The sequence below is a fragment of the Schistocerca americana genome, chromosome 3 (assembly GCF_021461395.2).
Source record: "Schistocerca americana isolate TAMUIC-IGC-003095 chromosome 3, iqSchAmer2.1, whole genome shotgun sequence".
In the NCBI taxonomy this organism is placed as follows: Eukaryota; Metazoa; Arthropoda; class Insecta; order Orthoptera; family Acrididae; genus Schistocerca; species Schistocerca americana.
The window spans coordinates 126,274,518-126,291,297 of record NC_060121.1 but is presented as its reverse complement, the minus strand read 5'-3'; the positions used below and the strand labels follow the sequence as shown (position 1 = coordinate 126,291,297).

The 16,780-nt window shown below is 36.3% G+C and overlaps 1 protein-coding gene across 4 annotated transcripts in view; it reads right to left on the bottom strand.

Annotated features, from left to right (window-relative positions):
- Positions 1 to 16,780, bottom strand: part of LOC124605781 (pericentriolar material 1 protein-like) — a 378,792-nt gene that overhangs the window by 319,172 nt on the left and 42,840 nt on the right. For all 4 annotated transcript variants that reach the window (XM_047137665.1, XM_047137667.1, XM_047137666.1 and 1 more), the window contains 3 exons: positions 6,948 to 7,034; positions 5,808 to 5,942; positions 5,476 to 5,623 (listed from right to left, as the gene is read on the bottom strand). In XM_047137665.1, coding sequence (XP_046993621.1) covers positions 5,476 to 5,623; positions 5,808 to 5,942; positions 6,948 to 7,034 — 370 coding nt within the window. The remainder of the gene's footprint in view (positions 1 to 5,475; positions 5,624 to 5,807; positions 5,943 to 6,947; positions 7,035 to 16,780) is intronic.

Here is a 16,780-nt window from a genome sequence, read left to right as displayed (position 1 = left end):
ATCTGCCAGGAAGTTTCATATTGGCGCAAATCTCATTCTGCATAATGATGAGTACATTTATAATTCAGTAAATAAAGGGAGGCTATGTGGAGTGTTACAAAAAAGAATCTGGTGAACACAGGCCACCCTGCAAAAATACGACACTATTACAAAAGAATAAAAAACAATAACAAACCTCATAATAGTAGCTAACACCTTCAACAATTTTTTCGCAGGTGTTGGTGATAATATGACATAATCAGACTTACATAAGGACACCCAAACCAATGAATACAAAAGCAGGCAGGCAGTGCTTGTAGAGGGTCAAAACTCATCAGTTCAGTCTCACAAGATGAAGTAGCTAATGCAAGAAAAGGACTACAAAATTCCATCTCTGCAGGCGTTGATGGTGTCCCTGCAACAATCTTAAGGACGAGTGCATCAAACCTAACTGAAATATTTACACACTTATGTGAGTGCTCATTTCAAGCAGGCACTTTCCCTGATTTATTGACAACATCTAAAGTAATTCAAGTCCAGAAAAAAATTTCTCCTGCATTTCAAAAGTATTAGGAGAAGTTATATATGACGACCTTATGAAATATGTGAATAAAAACAATATCCTATGCAATGAACAACATGGATTCAGAAATAAGAGGTCAACGACAACTGCTATTTATGAGTGCATCACTTCCATATTAAGCCTGATGGACAAGAAACAGGAATCAATACTGACCTGTCAAGTCTTTTGCATGGTGGACCATAAGATTCTGCAGTCAAAGCTTGAAAAATACAGTATTCAAGTTCTGTCCGACAATTGAATCAGTTCCTTCCAGTGCAATCGTAAGCAGGCAGTGTGCATGAAGTACACAAATATCCACCTATTAACAGTATCTGAACACTTATCAGACAATAAACAATTTAAATATGGTGTACCCCAAGGATCAGTAATGGGACGCCTTCTGTTAAAAATGATCTCAAATGTGGATGCACATAAAACAATTACATTTAGATGACCCAAAAATTCTACTAAAAGAAGAAAGCAAAGAACAATACAGCAATGAGTAAACACTGCCCGAAACAACTTAGCAGCTGGGCATAGAAAAATGGGCTTATAATACATAGTAAAAAAAAAAAAAAAAAACATGCACTAAAATTCCAAAGTGCTCCAAACAAGGGCATGTTTATCCTATTGGTCTCTATCAACAACGAACTAGTTAGTAACAGTGCTGAAATGAAATTCTTAGGCTTGGGCTGCTGAGAAATGTAAAATGGAATAAGCATTTTGAATATCTTAATGCAGAACTTAGTATGACATGTTACCTTCTTTGCACACTAAAATCATGCTGCAATAAGAAAAGAGAAATGAATGAATATCATGCCTACTTCTGTTCTCTCCTTAAATATGGAACCACTTTCTGCGAAAACTCTAAAACAGCTAACAGTACTTTCAAACTACAAAAAAGGGCCATTAGAATCTTATTTGGATGCAAACCTAGAGACTCTTGAAATGTTGCTTTTTGAATAATTAATAAAATATGCCCCAAACGTTTAATTAATGCTAAAATCCATTCAGAACAAATTTTCTCTGTGTAAATAAATCTGTAAATTAAGAAGAAAAGGCCAAAGTTTAATATAAAAAATATATTTTTAATGTTCATATAAAGAATGTTCCAGAGAAATGTTTATATATCAAAACTTCATAAAAGAAGCTCTGTAAAGCAAGTTGAAGGCAGTCACCGTAATTTGTTTTGACTGTATAAAAGCAAAAGTTGCGCTCCTGTTCACTCTCTCTCTCTCTCTCTCTCTCCTCTCTCTCTCTCCATCTTTCATTTGTTATTGATTGCTACCTCATAAAACATAAGTGTTGCTCTCGTATCCGTAACTTTTGGTTGAAAAATTATGTTAATTTAATGGTAACAGCCATGTTTGAATCAAGAAACCTACTTTCCTCTTCCATTAAAGCTACATCTCTCAATTTATTATGTGGCATTTTAGAACTTTTCAGGCCGCAGTGAAGGAGAGTTGCTGATGAATTGTTTGGTGCACACAGCCGAATGTTACTAGTGTTCAAAAAACATTTACTTTATCAAGTGTTCAAAAAACATTTACTTTATCAAACTTTTGTTTCAGTATCCCTGAGATCTCTTTTATTGAACTTTTCTAACAGTATCCAGGCAATATAATTATACTAACTGCATAATTTTGAGATCAGTCACTGGCCTCTGAACAATGTCACCAGTCAACATTGTCATCAGGCTGATGGTAATCTTATTCTGAATGGCGGAATGCAAATCAATTAATAAGTAAGTAAAAATTTTCTATGGACCATTTTACCATTTCAGAAGCTCTGCTACCAGCAGGCACGGTTAAAAGTTTTATAATATTACTTACTAATTGTTTAACAACTTGTAAATGTCTTTTGGGGAGTTAGATTAATTTCAATCAGGAATATTTGAAGAAGATATCAACCACAGCTAATATTAAGCTCAATATTTCAAATTAACTTCCCCACCTCCAAAAAATGTAATATAATATTTTAATATTAGTAATATTGCAAACCTCTATTTAAGATATATGGTACTCCTCCATTACCACGTGTATAGATTATGGAAAACTTTAAATTTTTCAAAATAAATGTAATAGGTAAGGACTGTAGACTGCAAAAAAACAGTGATGAACATGATCACTTTACCAGACATCACAAAAAATTTAAATATACCCAAATCAGCACAACTTTGTGTCAAAAAGGTACTTTCCACAAGGGAGTTAAACGTTACAACAAACTTCCTGAAAATGTACAGTGTATGTAAAAGGTATTACTAAGGTCAAAACCTTTGAAAAAATCTCTAAAGTCATATTTACAGCATTTACTGTTTTTAATCCATTTAACTTATGAAGTGTGTTATATAAATACTTAATGTATAAAGTGTTTTATTGAAAGTTTAAATAAGTATGCCTAGAAATCACTTTCAGAAATGTATGAAGAACTTGGTTTGTCCAATGTCTCATGCAAAAGATTCTTTTGTAGAACACAGAACCAATATATACAATACAATATTAAGAGCATAGACGGCAAGCCTGTACTACGCAAAGAAGGGAAAGCTGAAAGGAGGGAGGAATATACAGAGGATCTATACTAATGAAACAGGCTTGAAGACAATGTTATAGAAGAGTAAGAGGATGTACATAAAGGTGAGATGGGAATTGTAATACTGCTAGGAGAATTGGATAAAACATTGAAAGACTAAGTTCAAAACAAGGCTCCTGGAGTAGACAACACTCTCTTGGAATTACTGAGATCCTTGGGGCAGCCAGCTATGACAACACAATTCGACCTGGTATGCAATATTTATGAGACATGCAAGATACCCTCAGACATTAGGAACAATGTAACCCCTATTACAAGTAAATCAAATGCTGAATGGTGTAATTATTATACAACTATCATGTTAATAAGTCACAGTTTCAAAATACTGAGACAAATTATTTACGGAAGAATGAAAAAATTCACAGAAGTCGAAGTAAGAGTACAGTTAGGAAGGAAGGAAGGCAGATGGGGCTTAACCTCCATCGACATCAAGGTCATTAGAGACAGCACAAGCTCGGATGGTGTTAAGAACAGGGAGAGAAATTGGCTATTCCCTTTCAAAGGATGGCCGGATGTGGGTTTGAATCATTGTCATCCCGGACGCGAGTCCAATGTGCTAACCACTGTGTCGCCTCACTCAGTAGATCACTTAGGGTTCTGGAAAAACTGAGGAACAAGAGATGCAATACTGGCTCTGTGACTTATCTTAGATTTAATACATTTGTATCTGTAAATTAAGAAGAAAAGGTCATAGTTCAATGTAAAAAATATATTTTTAATGTCCATATAAAGAATGTTCCAGAGAAATGTTTATATATCAAAACTTCATAAAAGATGCTCTGTAAAGCAAGTTGAAGGCAGTCGCCGTAATTTGTTTTGACTGTATAAAAGCAAGAGTTGCGCTCCTGTTTCTCTGTCTCTCACTCTATCTCTCTCACTCTCTCTCTCTTTCATTTGTTATTGATTGCTACCTCATAAAACATAAGTGTTGCCCTCGTATCTGTAACTTTTGGTTGAAAAAGGGAAAGCTTTTGACAATGTTGACTAGCATATACTCTTTGCAATTCTGAAGGTATCAGGAATAAAATACAGAGAGTGAAAAGATATCTACAAACAAGAGCCACGGGGCAGAAAAAGGATGCCCTGAGAAGGAAGTAAGACAGTCTTCAAACTCTCCCCAATGTTATATGTACAATGAATAAGCAGTAAAGGAAAGCAAGGAGAAATTTGAAAAGGAGATTAAAAGTTTACAAAGAAGAAATAAAAAATGAGGTTTGCCAATGACACTGAAATTCTGTCAGAGATGGCAAAGTATTTGGAAGATCAGTTGAATGGAATGGATAAAGCCTTCAAAAGAGGTTATAAGATGAGCAACAACAAACATAACGTGGACAATATATATTATAGGGGCTAGTCAGGAATCAGTTCAAATATTTGTGAGATATGAAAACTAGTTTCCAATGAAGGCTGGTTCTCTGCCTTCTGCAAATAATGTAGCCTATTATCAACAAAAGTATAAGCATACAAGGTGTATTTAGATGACTCAGTTGGCAAAGCACTGTCTGTGAAAGGCGAAAGTCAGATTTGCAACCCCCGTGCAAGTGCAAATTTTTAACTTTTGACAAATGGTCATTACCATTAATGCTGGAACAAATTTTAGAGATAATTTATAAAATGAAAGTACAAATTTCAGATTTGTGGTATAGTACAAGTACACACTTAAAATGACATTAACAGAAGTCAGCACCTCTGCTTGTTTTTGTTAACAGAAGTCAGTTTTATTCAAAATAGGGACCAAAGCTTAAAATGGCCAAAACAGAGATAAACAACAAGAAACTCTTTATTCCTTAAATGATAAAAAAAAGACGAAAAAAAGATTCTAATGTAGATAACCAACCTCAGCTCATCAGCAGCAAAAAAACTGCTGAAAGTAGTTTCACTTGCAGCAAAGAAACTGCCAATAGTATTTTCACTTGCAGAGCAGAATGATTCACATAAAACACAGGAACTGTCAACCAACACAACATGCATTACATTTTGGAGGCAAAGTCATTGTTTCAATTAATGATCTTATGTGCAATGAGAATCAAAATAACAATCAGATGAAATGAACTAGTTGTTAATATTCCTACCTGGAGTTTGCACTGTTTGAAATGAACTAGTTGTTTGACACATTTGCTCTCTCCAGGCATACAGAGAACAGACTGAGAAAAATTTCCTTATTATATAATTTGTTGAAGATACTGTCTAGGTAGTTAATCAGTGCAGGCAATGACAAACAATGAAAAGCAAAGGATGCAGGCAATGTTCTCTGGATCCTATTTGTTTAGCAATCTACAAGAGTTGAAGTATTTCATCTAATACAACTTCTGGTTCTTTGAACTGATAATAAGGACACTTCTTACCGTTAGCATCTGAATTGTTTAGAGCTGAGAACTGTGCCAACAGCTGATCCATGTGTCGTTTCTTCACTTGCAGTTCTGTCAACTTGTCTTGTAAAACTGTGTGCTCAGAAAGTAATGCTTCGTCCCGTTCACCTAACAGCTCTACTATCTACAACAATAAAGAGCAAAATACATTAACATCAACACTAAAATCATAAAATAAGAAAGTTATATGGATTTTTTTAAATTTTGTCTACCAGTCTATCAACAAATATTTGTATGACAAATAAGTAGACAATTTTATCAAAATAATCTTAATATACTGATAAAGTCAAGAAAGAAAGAAAAAATACCTGATTTCTGTTGTCATAAAATTCATGCAAGACTGATATTCGATGTTGAAGATTCTGCACATCTCTGAGGACATCCGAGCTACTTTGTGGCTGATCACCTGTGCCAATTCCTGATTCTATTGAAGATACAGTATTCTGAAATAATAAGATATAGTACAGGTAAACAAACCAGTAGTTATATTGTATTCTATTAATATTGACAGTCAAATGGACAGGGAAAAATTCTGTCACTCGATAGTGTAGTGAACAGCATCATAAAAGTATGAATTTCCTACATTCTCTTAATTGTGGTTAAAGAAGACAGAGAAGTGCACGCTCTTTCACAGTTCCAAAAACATCTTGAGCGTGCCAGTCAGTTCCCTTATTCGCCATTAGTTGTTCGTATTTATCTCCACAGCATTTCAGATAGGTGTTCAGCTATTCTCCCTCACACTGTAACTACACTATAAGCATTTCCTGTCATTAAATTAAACTACCTTATATTTCTCTTTCCATAGTTCATTTATCACTACTACAATAATTACCACACTAGAACAATTATTGATTGGCGACTCCATGTTGTCTTGTGCACTATGACCAGATAACAGGTATACTTGAAAAAAGAGACAGCATTGGTCGTATATTTTTTACTATTGCAAAATCGATTTTCTGTCACTGAGTGACCATCTTCAGTGCTATATTGTATAACTTAAATTGGGATGCACTGTTGTTACTAAGCTTACTGCAATCACATTGCCGTAAGCTTAGTAACAACAGTGCATCCCAACTTAAGTTATACAATATAGCACTGAAGATGGTCACTCAGTGACAGAAAATCGATTTTGCAATAGTAAAAAATATACGACCAATGCTGTCTCTTTTTTCAAGTACACTAGAACAATTCCTTTAAACATGCACTGATCAAATGAGAGGCCTCTACCATGTAAGTTGACAAAGGGGTGCACATAAATAAATGAGGAAAAAATGCATCATGGGCACAAAATTTTTGAATTTGCATCTCATAACTTATCATGATATATCACTTAACAATAAAATAGCATAGGCTGTCCTTTACATATTCATAAAATATTTATTTTCAACTGCATCATCTATTTGCCTCTGTTGCTGCAACTATAAAAAATCTCATAACACTGTCCTTACTTGTGCTGCCTTTGCTTTTTGTAACTGTTCTTTTGCTTTCTGCTGCAATGCCACCAGGGCTGCCTGATGTTCTTGTAGTGCCTGCAACTGTGTAAAACAGCAATACTTAATTATTTATGTGTATGGCAAATATTTTTAAAGTTGCACTTAAAGAAGAAAAAAATTTATCTCAACGTACACTTTCCGAATGTAATAACACAAACACAAGATACAAACTACCAAGCTTTTTAGGAAATCATTAAAGTATCAGCAGAAATTTATCACTTCATATTAAGCTTTTTTTTTTCCTCCAAAAAAAGTGTGTGAGAGAGAAAAGAAATAAGGAAGAATAATTAATTTCTCACACACAACTCAGATGACTTATTCTTTCATATTTTGCAGCAAATTTTAATACGTATGTTAAAACAAACATCTTATCTTTGTTCTAGTCATTAAAATTAGTGCTCTAGCATGAATACTGAACCATCATTCTAAGCTGATTGCAGAATGATTCTACTGCCACCAACATACATTTTGTGTACAGACATTTTGTGTACAGACCATGAAGGTAAGACATGACAAGGGAAATCAGGGCTCGTACGGAAGAATAAGGACAGTCATTTTTCCCTTGCTCCATTTTAGAGTGGAACAGGAAAGGAAATGACTAGTGGTACAAGGTAACCTCAGCCATGCAACACACAATAGCTTGCAGAGCATGTATGTGGACATAGAAAAACACACACTGATGAGCCGAACATTATGACCAGTGCCTGCTGCAAGACCGAGTGCCACCTGGCGGCACAGCGGGTGTGTTTATGTACATGCAGGCTACATAAAGGCTACAAACTGGGAAATTCACTGACATAAGATAAAGTGCAGATTGTTATGGCACAAAGGCTGGAAATGACCATCTCAGAAACTGAGAAACTGGTTGGCTGTTCGTGCGCTACTGTCATGAGCATTTATGGAAAGTGATTAAAGTGTGGTGCTACAGCTACAAAAAACAGGACATATGGAATGCTTTATAGAGTCAACGTAAGATTCAATGAAGTGCCAGTTGCACATAATACTGAACACATTGGATGGACAACAGTTATGTAGGTTATGGAATAGGCCAAACACTCAGTTGTGATTGCTTACATAATACTGTTTCTTTTGGCAGCTCACCAGAACACACCAGGGGGCTGACCCAGATGGCTTTATAAGCAGGCCTGTGAACTGTATGGACACACAATCTCTGCAATCGGGCGCATTATGAGTGAAGGTAAATCAGGTGGTAAAACCACGAGTAAGTGATATGGTGTCAGGCATACATACTTCATTACATAATGTTAAGGTCAGAGGCTTACCCATTCGATACAGCAAGATAGGTGCCATTCTGTGGCAGATATGATGACAGTGCAGACACAACTGTTTTAGTGCACACTGTTCAGTACACACTGTTGAAAATGGAACTCTGCAGCAGACAGTCCCTCTGCATTCCCACATGGATCCAACATCATCAACTATTAGGGCAGCAGACACATGCTCATTGCGATCGAACTGCAGATCAATGGAAACAAGTCCCCGACCAAATGAATCATGTTACTTGTTACACCAGACAATGGTCGTGTCTGGCTATGGCCTTCATCCAATCTAACTGCTGCTCAAAACATGCACCATGCTGTGGATGCAAGCCAGTTGGGCCAGTCTTATGCTATGGGAGACATTCATCTAGGCTTCCATGAGACCTGTGCTAGTAATTGAAGGCAACTAACAGCTATGGACTATGTGAACATCATTGTGAACCACCCATATTCCTTCAAGCTTGATGTCTTCAATGACGGCAGCAACACCTTCCTGCACGATAATTGTCTTTTGTCACAAGAATGAATTGACCTCCAGTGTTTTGAGGAGCAGGATAGTGACTTCACAATGTCACCATCACCAAATTTGCCCAATTTGGATCCAATGGAACACATCTGAAGTGCTATCTGGTACCAGCTCCACGCCCACAAATCAACAAACCATAATGCACGGGAACAGCATTATCTGTGCATAAATGTCTGGTACCACATATCTTCAGAAACCTACCAATGAATTGTCGAATCCATGCCACACAGAATCACTGCTGTACTGCATCCCAATGGTGGACCAACACGCTAATTTTGGTTCATTGGTGTACAGTTAAATAACAATATGATGTCGAAATTTCTCATAATTAGAAATAAGGAGTGACCTGTAGCTGCTTTGAAGAAAATTTAACAGCCAAGATTGCATTCAGTACTATTTATTCCTGATGACTGGTTGCAACAGATCTTCTGATCTTCAAAAAACTGTTGTCTAATGAACAGGATGTATAAGAACAAATTTTTTAGAGATCAGAAGATGACAGTCTTAACTGCCGAAACTGTTCCTCCGAAATAAATAGTAGTGATCTTGGGTATTAAATTTTCTTCAAACAATACGAAGAGCATTTCCTTGTCAAATCTTGATTCATCACTATTTTAAAGGCACAATAAACATGTCATAGGTTTGTACCCACATAAGAACAGGCACTGCATCTCTTTAACATGACAACCAGTAATTTGGAATAAAACAACACACTTAATTTTTCTGCCACAAAATGTAAAAATAAGGTTTGGTAATTTTATACAATGTATAATTTCTTTTGTATGTAATTATCTTCCGGTTTTCTTTCTTTTAAAAAAATAGAAATAGAAGAGGATGGGGAGAGAAAAAGTTTTCTACGATACCCAGGGCCTTTCATTTAGGAATACAGTGCAGGACGCTGCTGTAGACTGGTTTGATGCTGCTTTCCGCACTAGTTCATCTCTGTCTAACTACTGCATATAACACAAGATCCCAGAACATTATTACATTTTGTACAAAAATGTAAGAATAGAGAATTTGAAAGTATTATCATTAAGCGCATCTTCTGTCTCCCAAGTAGCACATGCTAACGAGATATTTCCCCCTAAAACTGCAGCAGACTTCCCAGTGTCTAATTTTCTAATCTTAAACCCTAAGAAATGACTACATTTTATCAATCTTGTTTTACTTTAAGCTATCTTTACTAGATGGAAAACTCTAATAAAAATTTTGAAAACACAGGAGGGAGGGGGATGGTACTATAATTAGAGGTCACCTGTTACATCCACTTTTATAAATGGTTATTGATATTGCATATTTCAGCCTATCAAGAAGTAGACTTTGGCTCACCAACTGATCACATAGGTTACTAGAGATGACTACTATCAAATCAGCACAAAATTTCAGTACTTTTGTTGAAACACCATCACAGCCAGAAGAATTGCTGCTTTTAAGTGAGCTAATTACTTTTGTGATCTCTCTGACAGCTATATTGCCAAAATTAAAGTCTACCAGTGAAGCATGCAACACCTGACTAAGTAAATGTAACTGGTCTCATTTTGTTGTTGTTGTTGTTGTTGTTGTTGTTTTGTTGTTGTTTTTTTTCCAGCTACTTGTAGGAATAATTTGTTGGATTTGGTGGGCAATGATTTGAACCTAACATGAGCTGTCTCCCTGATAATGCCATACAGCTCTTAAATATAATTTACCTTACAGAGATTATTCATTTCATACCTAGTAATGCTCAAAGTTTAGTTCACTTTGTACATGAAAATTTTAACTTTTATTTGCGTAACAAGGTCCGTTTTCTGATGGTACGGTGGAGAATTCTGTTGCACTGCTCGTAAGGTACGTTTAGATCTTGATTAGATGTAGTCCTCCGCATTAACGCACAAGTGGTCACTTGGCGTCCCACAGACACCAGACACACTTCATTTACACATTATTGTTCATCAGATACAGTGGCACTCTTGTGATGCCATTTACCTTCCAGTTAACTAAATCCAAACATATTTTGCTCATTAACAATGCATCAGCTGCAGTACAGTGTTGGAGGGAAAAGGTTGTTACCAAAGCTGGAGTCTACCAGACGCCACATGATCTTTGCCGATACTAAGGGTAAATATTTTGTTTTTTATTTAATCTAAAAGTTTTTAATATTTGTTTTTAATACCATAATTTATCTTCAGATCCAATATGAGCTCACAGAAGCCTTATAATGTGGAAAACGCAATGTGACAGTGAAACTGTACTCTTGCTGTTGTTCAAGGAAAATGATCACTCAGTTGATGATTTTGGTAATTATAGTGATGTGGAAGAAGACAATGTGGAAATAAGAGAAGAAAATACTGACACTGAGCAGGGTGCAGACTCCAGTGATAGTGATGTCATACTCATGCTGACGAATGTTTTCTAGGAAGGACAAATTCTACAAAAAGGTCAAGAATGTGTCCACCAAAAAATGTTTGCATTCGACAACAAAACATAGTCAGTCAATTATCAGGAGTGAAAGGAGCCACAAAGAATGGAAGAAAACCAATGGAATATTGGGAATGCTTTTATGACAAAGAGCTGCACTCTAGCATTGTTGAGCATTGTTCCTGAAGTACAGGAACATTATTCCAGAGAAAGGGATGCTAATCTGATAGACGCAACTGAAATAATAGATCTATTAGGAATACTGTATTCATGTGCGGCAAGTAAAGACAACCATATAATCACACAATACATATAGGCATCCAATAAAATGGGAACTGAGTTATGTTGTCTGACAATGAGTGAAAGGTGATTTAGGTTCCTCTTATACTGTTCGAGGTTCGGCAACGGGGATACTAGAGAGCTGATAATTTAGCCCCTAAACGGCTGAAAGCAAGGGGAAACTACAGCCATAATTTTTCCCGAGGGCATGCAGATTTACTGTATGATTAAATGATGATGGCATCCTATTGGGTAAAATATCCAGGAGGTAAAATAGTCCCCCATTTGGATACCCGGGCGGGGACTACTCAAGAGAACGTCGTTATCAGGAGGAAAAAAAACTGGCGTTCTATGGATCGGAGTGTGGAATGTCAAATCCCTTAATCAGGCAGGTAGGTTAGAAAATTTAAAAGGGGAAATGGATAGGTTAAAGTTAGATATAATGGGAATTAGTGAAGTTCAATGGCAGGAGGAACAAGACTTTTGGTCAGGTGAATACAGGGTTGTAAATACAAAATCAAATAGGGGTAATGCAGGAGTAGGTTTAATAATGAATAAAAAAAATAGGAATACGGGTAAGCTACTACAAACAGCATAGTGAACGTATTTCTTACCAAGATAGACACGAAGACCACGCCTACTACAGTAGTACAAGTTTACATGCCAACTAGCTCTGCAGATGACGAAGAAATTGATGAAATGTATGATGAGATAAAAGAAATTATTCAGGTAGTGAAGGGAGACTGGAATTCGATAGTAAGAAAAGGGAGAGAAGGAAGCATAGTAAGTGAATATGGATTGGGGGTAAGAAATGAAAGAGGATGCCATCTGGTAGAATTTTGCACAGAGCACAACTTAATCATAGCTAACACTTGGTTCAAGAATAATGAAAGAAGGTTGTACACATGGAAGAAGCCTGGAGATACTAGAAGGTATCAAATAGATTATATAATGGTAAGACAGAGATTTAGGAACCAGGTTTTAAATTGTAAGACATTTCCCGGGGCAGATGTGGACTCTGACCACAATCTACTGGTTATGAACTGTAGATTAAAACTGAAGAAACTGCAAAAAGGTGGGAATTTACGGAGATGGGACCTGGGTAAACTGACTAAACCAGAGGTTTACAGAGTTTCAGGGAGAGCATAAGGGAACAATTGACAGGAATGGGGGAAAGAAATACAGTAGAAGAAGAATGGGTACCTTTGAGAGATGAAGTAGTGAAGCTACAAGCTTTCAGGGACAAATGTTTCATCCCTAGCAAACCAAGTAAGTACAAGACAAAAATATTTGCTTTGGTGGATGCTAGGATGCAATACACCATCAAGCTGGAAATATATGGGGGTAAATAGCCTGCAGAGGCATTTGCAGTTAGCAACAAAGTGACAAGATGATGTGAATTGTGTCACTTCTGAGCTCTCAGGATCTGGTTGTAATATAACCATAGACAATTCCTTAGAGTTAGCTGATTACTTGCTTCAGAAGAATTTTACTCTGATTGGAACTATGAGTAAAAATAAACCTGAAATCCCTCTCGCACAGAGTTTACGCAAACAAAGAACTGGGAGGTACGCACTACACACTGTTTGTGTTTCAGAAAAACTCAACTCTATAATGTCACACGTTGACAGGAAAAACAATGTGGTTCTGATACTTTCCACAATGCATCATCAAAATGCAATTGATGTCTTATCTGATGACAAGAACAAGCCATAAATAAATATTGAACAGCTGTGTAGTACATAAAACATATCCAGAAAGATCAACCGATAGCCTATGGTGATTTTTTACAGTATGAGGAACATTGCAGCTATAAATGCACACTTAACACACTGCGCAAATAATACTGATTCTAGTGTTAGGTGTAATGAGTTCCTGAAACTTCTAGCACATAATCTAGCTGACGATTACCTGTGTAGACGTTCTCAGCATTCACTATTGCCAAGAGATCTCAGATGAGATAGTCAATGTCTTTTTCTAGATGAAGGGGCAGTCCAATCCACAGAAGAGGAACAAGACTCAAAACAACAGAGCTGCTGTTAATTTGGTCATTCAAAAACCTATACACCAAGTACAGATCATGCAGCTGTAAGAAATTTCTCTGTTTAGGACATGTGCAGCAACTATGTGCTGACTGCTGACTGAATGTGATGTTTATGTTCTAAACTGTATAATGTGTCTAAAAAAAAGGTAGGAATGCTTCCATGTAAGGACTGTAATACAATTTTCTGAAAAGTGTGGTAATGGTTTTTCACTTTTGTGACAAATGAGATTAAAAATTTCACAACATAACAACCAACAGTTTCGTTGGCTGCATTTATAATTAAAAACCAAAAAAATAAAATATATTCCATCGGTCAGAATTTATACACCTCATTTCACTTAATTAGTACTTTTAACTCATAAATTTTTACAGATTGAACTAATTATACCTTGTTAAAGGAAAATGCTGTTGGGGTCTGTGAGATGCCAAGTGACCTACAATGAAACAATATCCCACATGGGCACTCCAGGTTAAATAAAACTCTCTAACACATTAACTATCAGTTCTGAAAATTCAAATCTGATATGAGTGTTATTCACAATAAAGACACATCGAAGCTACAACTCTGTTATTGTGACTTTAGTCGAAAGAATGGCCGAATGTAACTCTCCACATTAGTCTATCTGCTTAAATATTTCAATCTATTCCTACCTGAATCTGACTTAAAAATCAATTGAATTTAGTTTCTTTCCCTTCTTTCAAATCACAATTAAGAGATATGTATTTGTCTTAGCTTCTCATCCAGAGTAAGAAGACATACTTAAATATATTTCCAAATTTGTGCTTCACACTCATATCAATTTGGGCAATTTGAAATATAGACTAAAGTTGTATAGGTCAATATTAAACCTGCACATGGAGACGGATGCACATGATCAAAAAAATTTCTTTTTGAGAAGAAAGATAGTAACTGGTGACACAATCTGAAGATGTATATTTACTGGTGGAGCTTCCACCTCTCAATGAGTTCTCACTGTTATATGGTATCTCATCTGCTGGTTAAAAACACACTGGGAGTTAGTTTATCTGCAGCAGTACTCTGATATCTGGCAACCTGTGTAGACACCGTGCCGCAATAATAAAAAAATATAATGAGATAAGCTTTGCTTTTTGCTTTTTTTATTTTTTTACATGTGCTTTTTCAGACAAGTTTAGGGACTCATTGGCAATGATAATGGTTTTCTAACATAATCCCCTTCTTACGCAACACACTATTTCAAATTCAGAAAACATGATTCAGTTCCATTTTAAAAAGAGAGTGAGGTGTTTGGAATTCAGAATACATTTACTTGAGATGGGTTCAAATGATCTCCTAAAACATTGTGGACACACTCAGCTATTGTTTCCATTATTTTTGCACATTTTCTAATTATCACATCCTTCTAGTTGCAGTTTACCAGACGTCTCTCCTCTCCTTGCAGCTCAGAGCTTCTTTCCCTCTATTAGTGGGCGATTGATGCCACTGGAAATGAGACATTTTTGCTGCACTCTGAGCTCTATGAAGATCTTTAAATGTTTGTTGTCTTCTCCTTTACCACAAAACTATGTTCTGCTGTTGGGTTTCTGCCGCTGTAAATTCCCAACACACTACTACTGGAGAACGGCTATTGAGGATCATAAAATAAAAACTGTTTGACAGGTAGCATATGAGGTGTGTGAGAAAAGTAATGAGACTGACAATACTGCAAACAATCTGGCAATGCTGTGTTGTTCTGCTCGTGTAGTCTGGTGTGATCGATGTTCAGTCAGAGTTTCAACTCTGTACAGCTGTTACGTGCTTTCTTAGACTGCCATCAGTATAGTAGTTTTGTTGTGTGTTACAAAAATGGAACAGCGGAATTTAGAGCAACGCTATCCAATCAAGTTGTATGTTAAACATGAGAAATCTTTCAATGTGACTGTTGAAAAGTTGAAACAGGCCTATGGGAAATATTACTTTTCAACAGCACAAGTTTTTCGCTGGCACAAATCATTTATGGAAGAACAAAAATACATCAAAGGTAAACCTTGCTCAAGGAGACCTCAAGATTCAAAAACTGACCAAAATGACAAATGTGTGCATGTTCTTATGATATCAGTCCAACATTTAAAAATAAGGCTGATGGGTAACCTGTTAAACATAAACACTTTCTCCGTACATCAAATTTTGTGTGAAGATTTGCACTTGCAAAAGGTATGTGCCAAAATGGTGCTGAAAAACCTCACAACAGAGCAGAAGTACAATCGAAGGAACATGTTACTGATCTTCTTGAGAGGACTGCCAAAGACCACAAACGGTCCAGTCATGTGATCACAGGTGACGAGTCCAGACCTTTGAGTAAGATCCATGGACAAAACAGCAATGTAAGGAGTGACACACTGAGACATCTTCTCAACCAAAAAAAGCTCAAATGGGCAAATCAGAACAAAACAATGTTGTCCTGCTTTTATGAAAATAGGGATATTGTGAATAATGAATTTGTTCCTCAAGGACAAACTGTGAACCAAGAGTTTTACAAAGATCTGCTTGAGAGGATCAGGAAAAAAGGGTGAACTGACTGAGATCTGGCATGGTGGACAAGTGGATGCTGCATTATACAACAACCCTCCGCCGTTCACCTGATCTGAGTCCTCATAGCTATTTTATTTTAATGAAACTGAAAAATGTTGTAAAAGGATGTCATTTTGAGACTTGGAGAACATTAAAAATAATGTGACCAACATGTTAAAGACTCTAGCAATGGAGCCTTTCAGCATTGCTATCAAGACTGGGAACAAATCTTTATTTAAAAAAGAGATATGTCAAAAAGCCGTGCAAATTGAGAAGTTATTTTATATCATTTTCACCACCAGTTTCTGCAATTCAATGTGCCATCTTCACACCCCATTTGCAATTCTAAAAAATTATCAATATTGGCACACTGGGGCCATCTGTTTCTGGATGTCGTGAATTCTCTTGACTGCAATGGTCAAGTCTTTGACGGAAGCACTCGAGAATTGAGGACTCCAGAAACAGATGACCCCAACAGTGCCAATATCAATAATTTTTGAGAGGCACATATGGGGCCCGAAGATGGCATACTAAATTGCTGAAACTGAAATAAAATAACTTTTCAATTTGCACGGCTGTTTGATGTATTTCTTTGTTGAATATTTGACCAGCCGCCGTACCATGTCCACAATGGATCAACAGAAACTAGGAACAACTCTGTTGACATATAGCTGCTGAAGAGAACTACTCTGAAAAGGACAATCCTGTTGTTTGAAAAAAAAAAAATAAAAA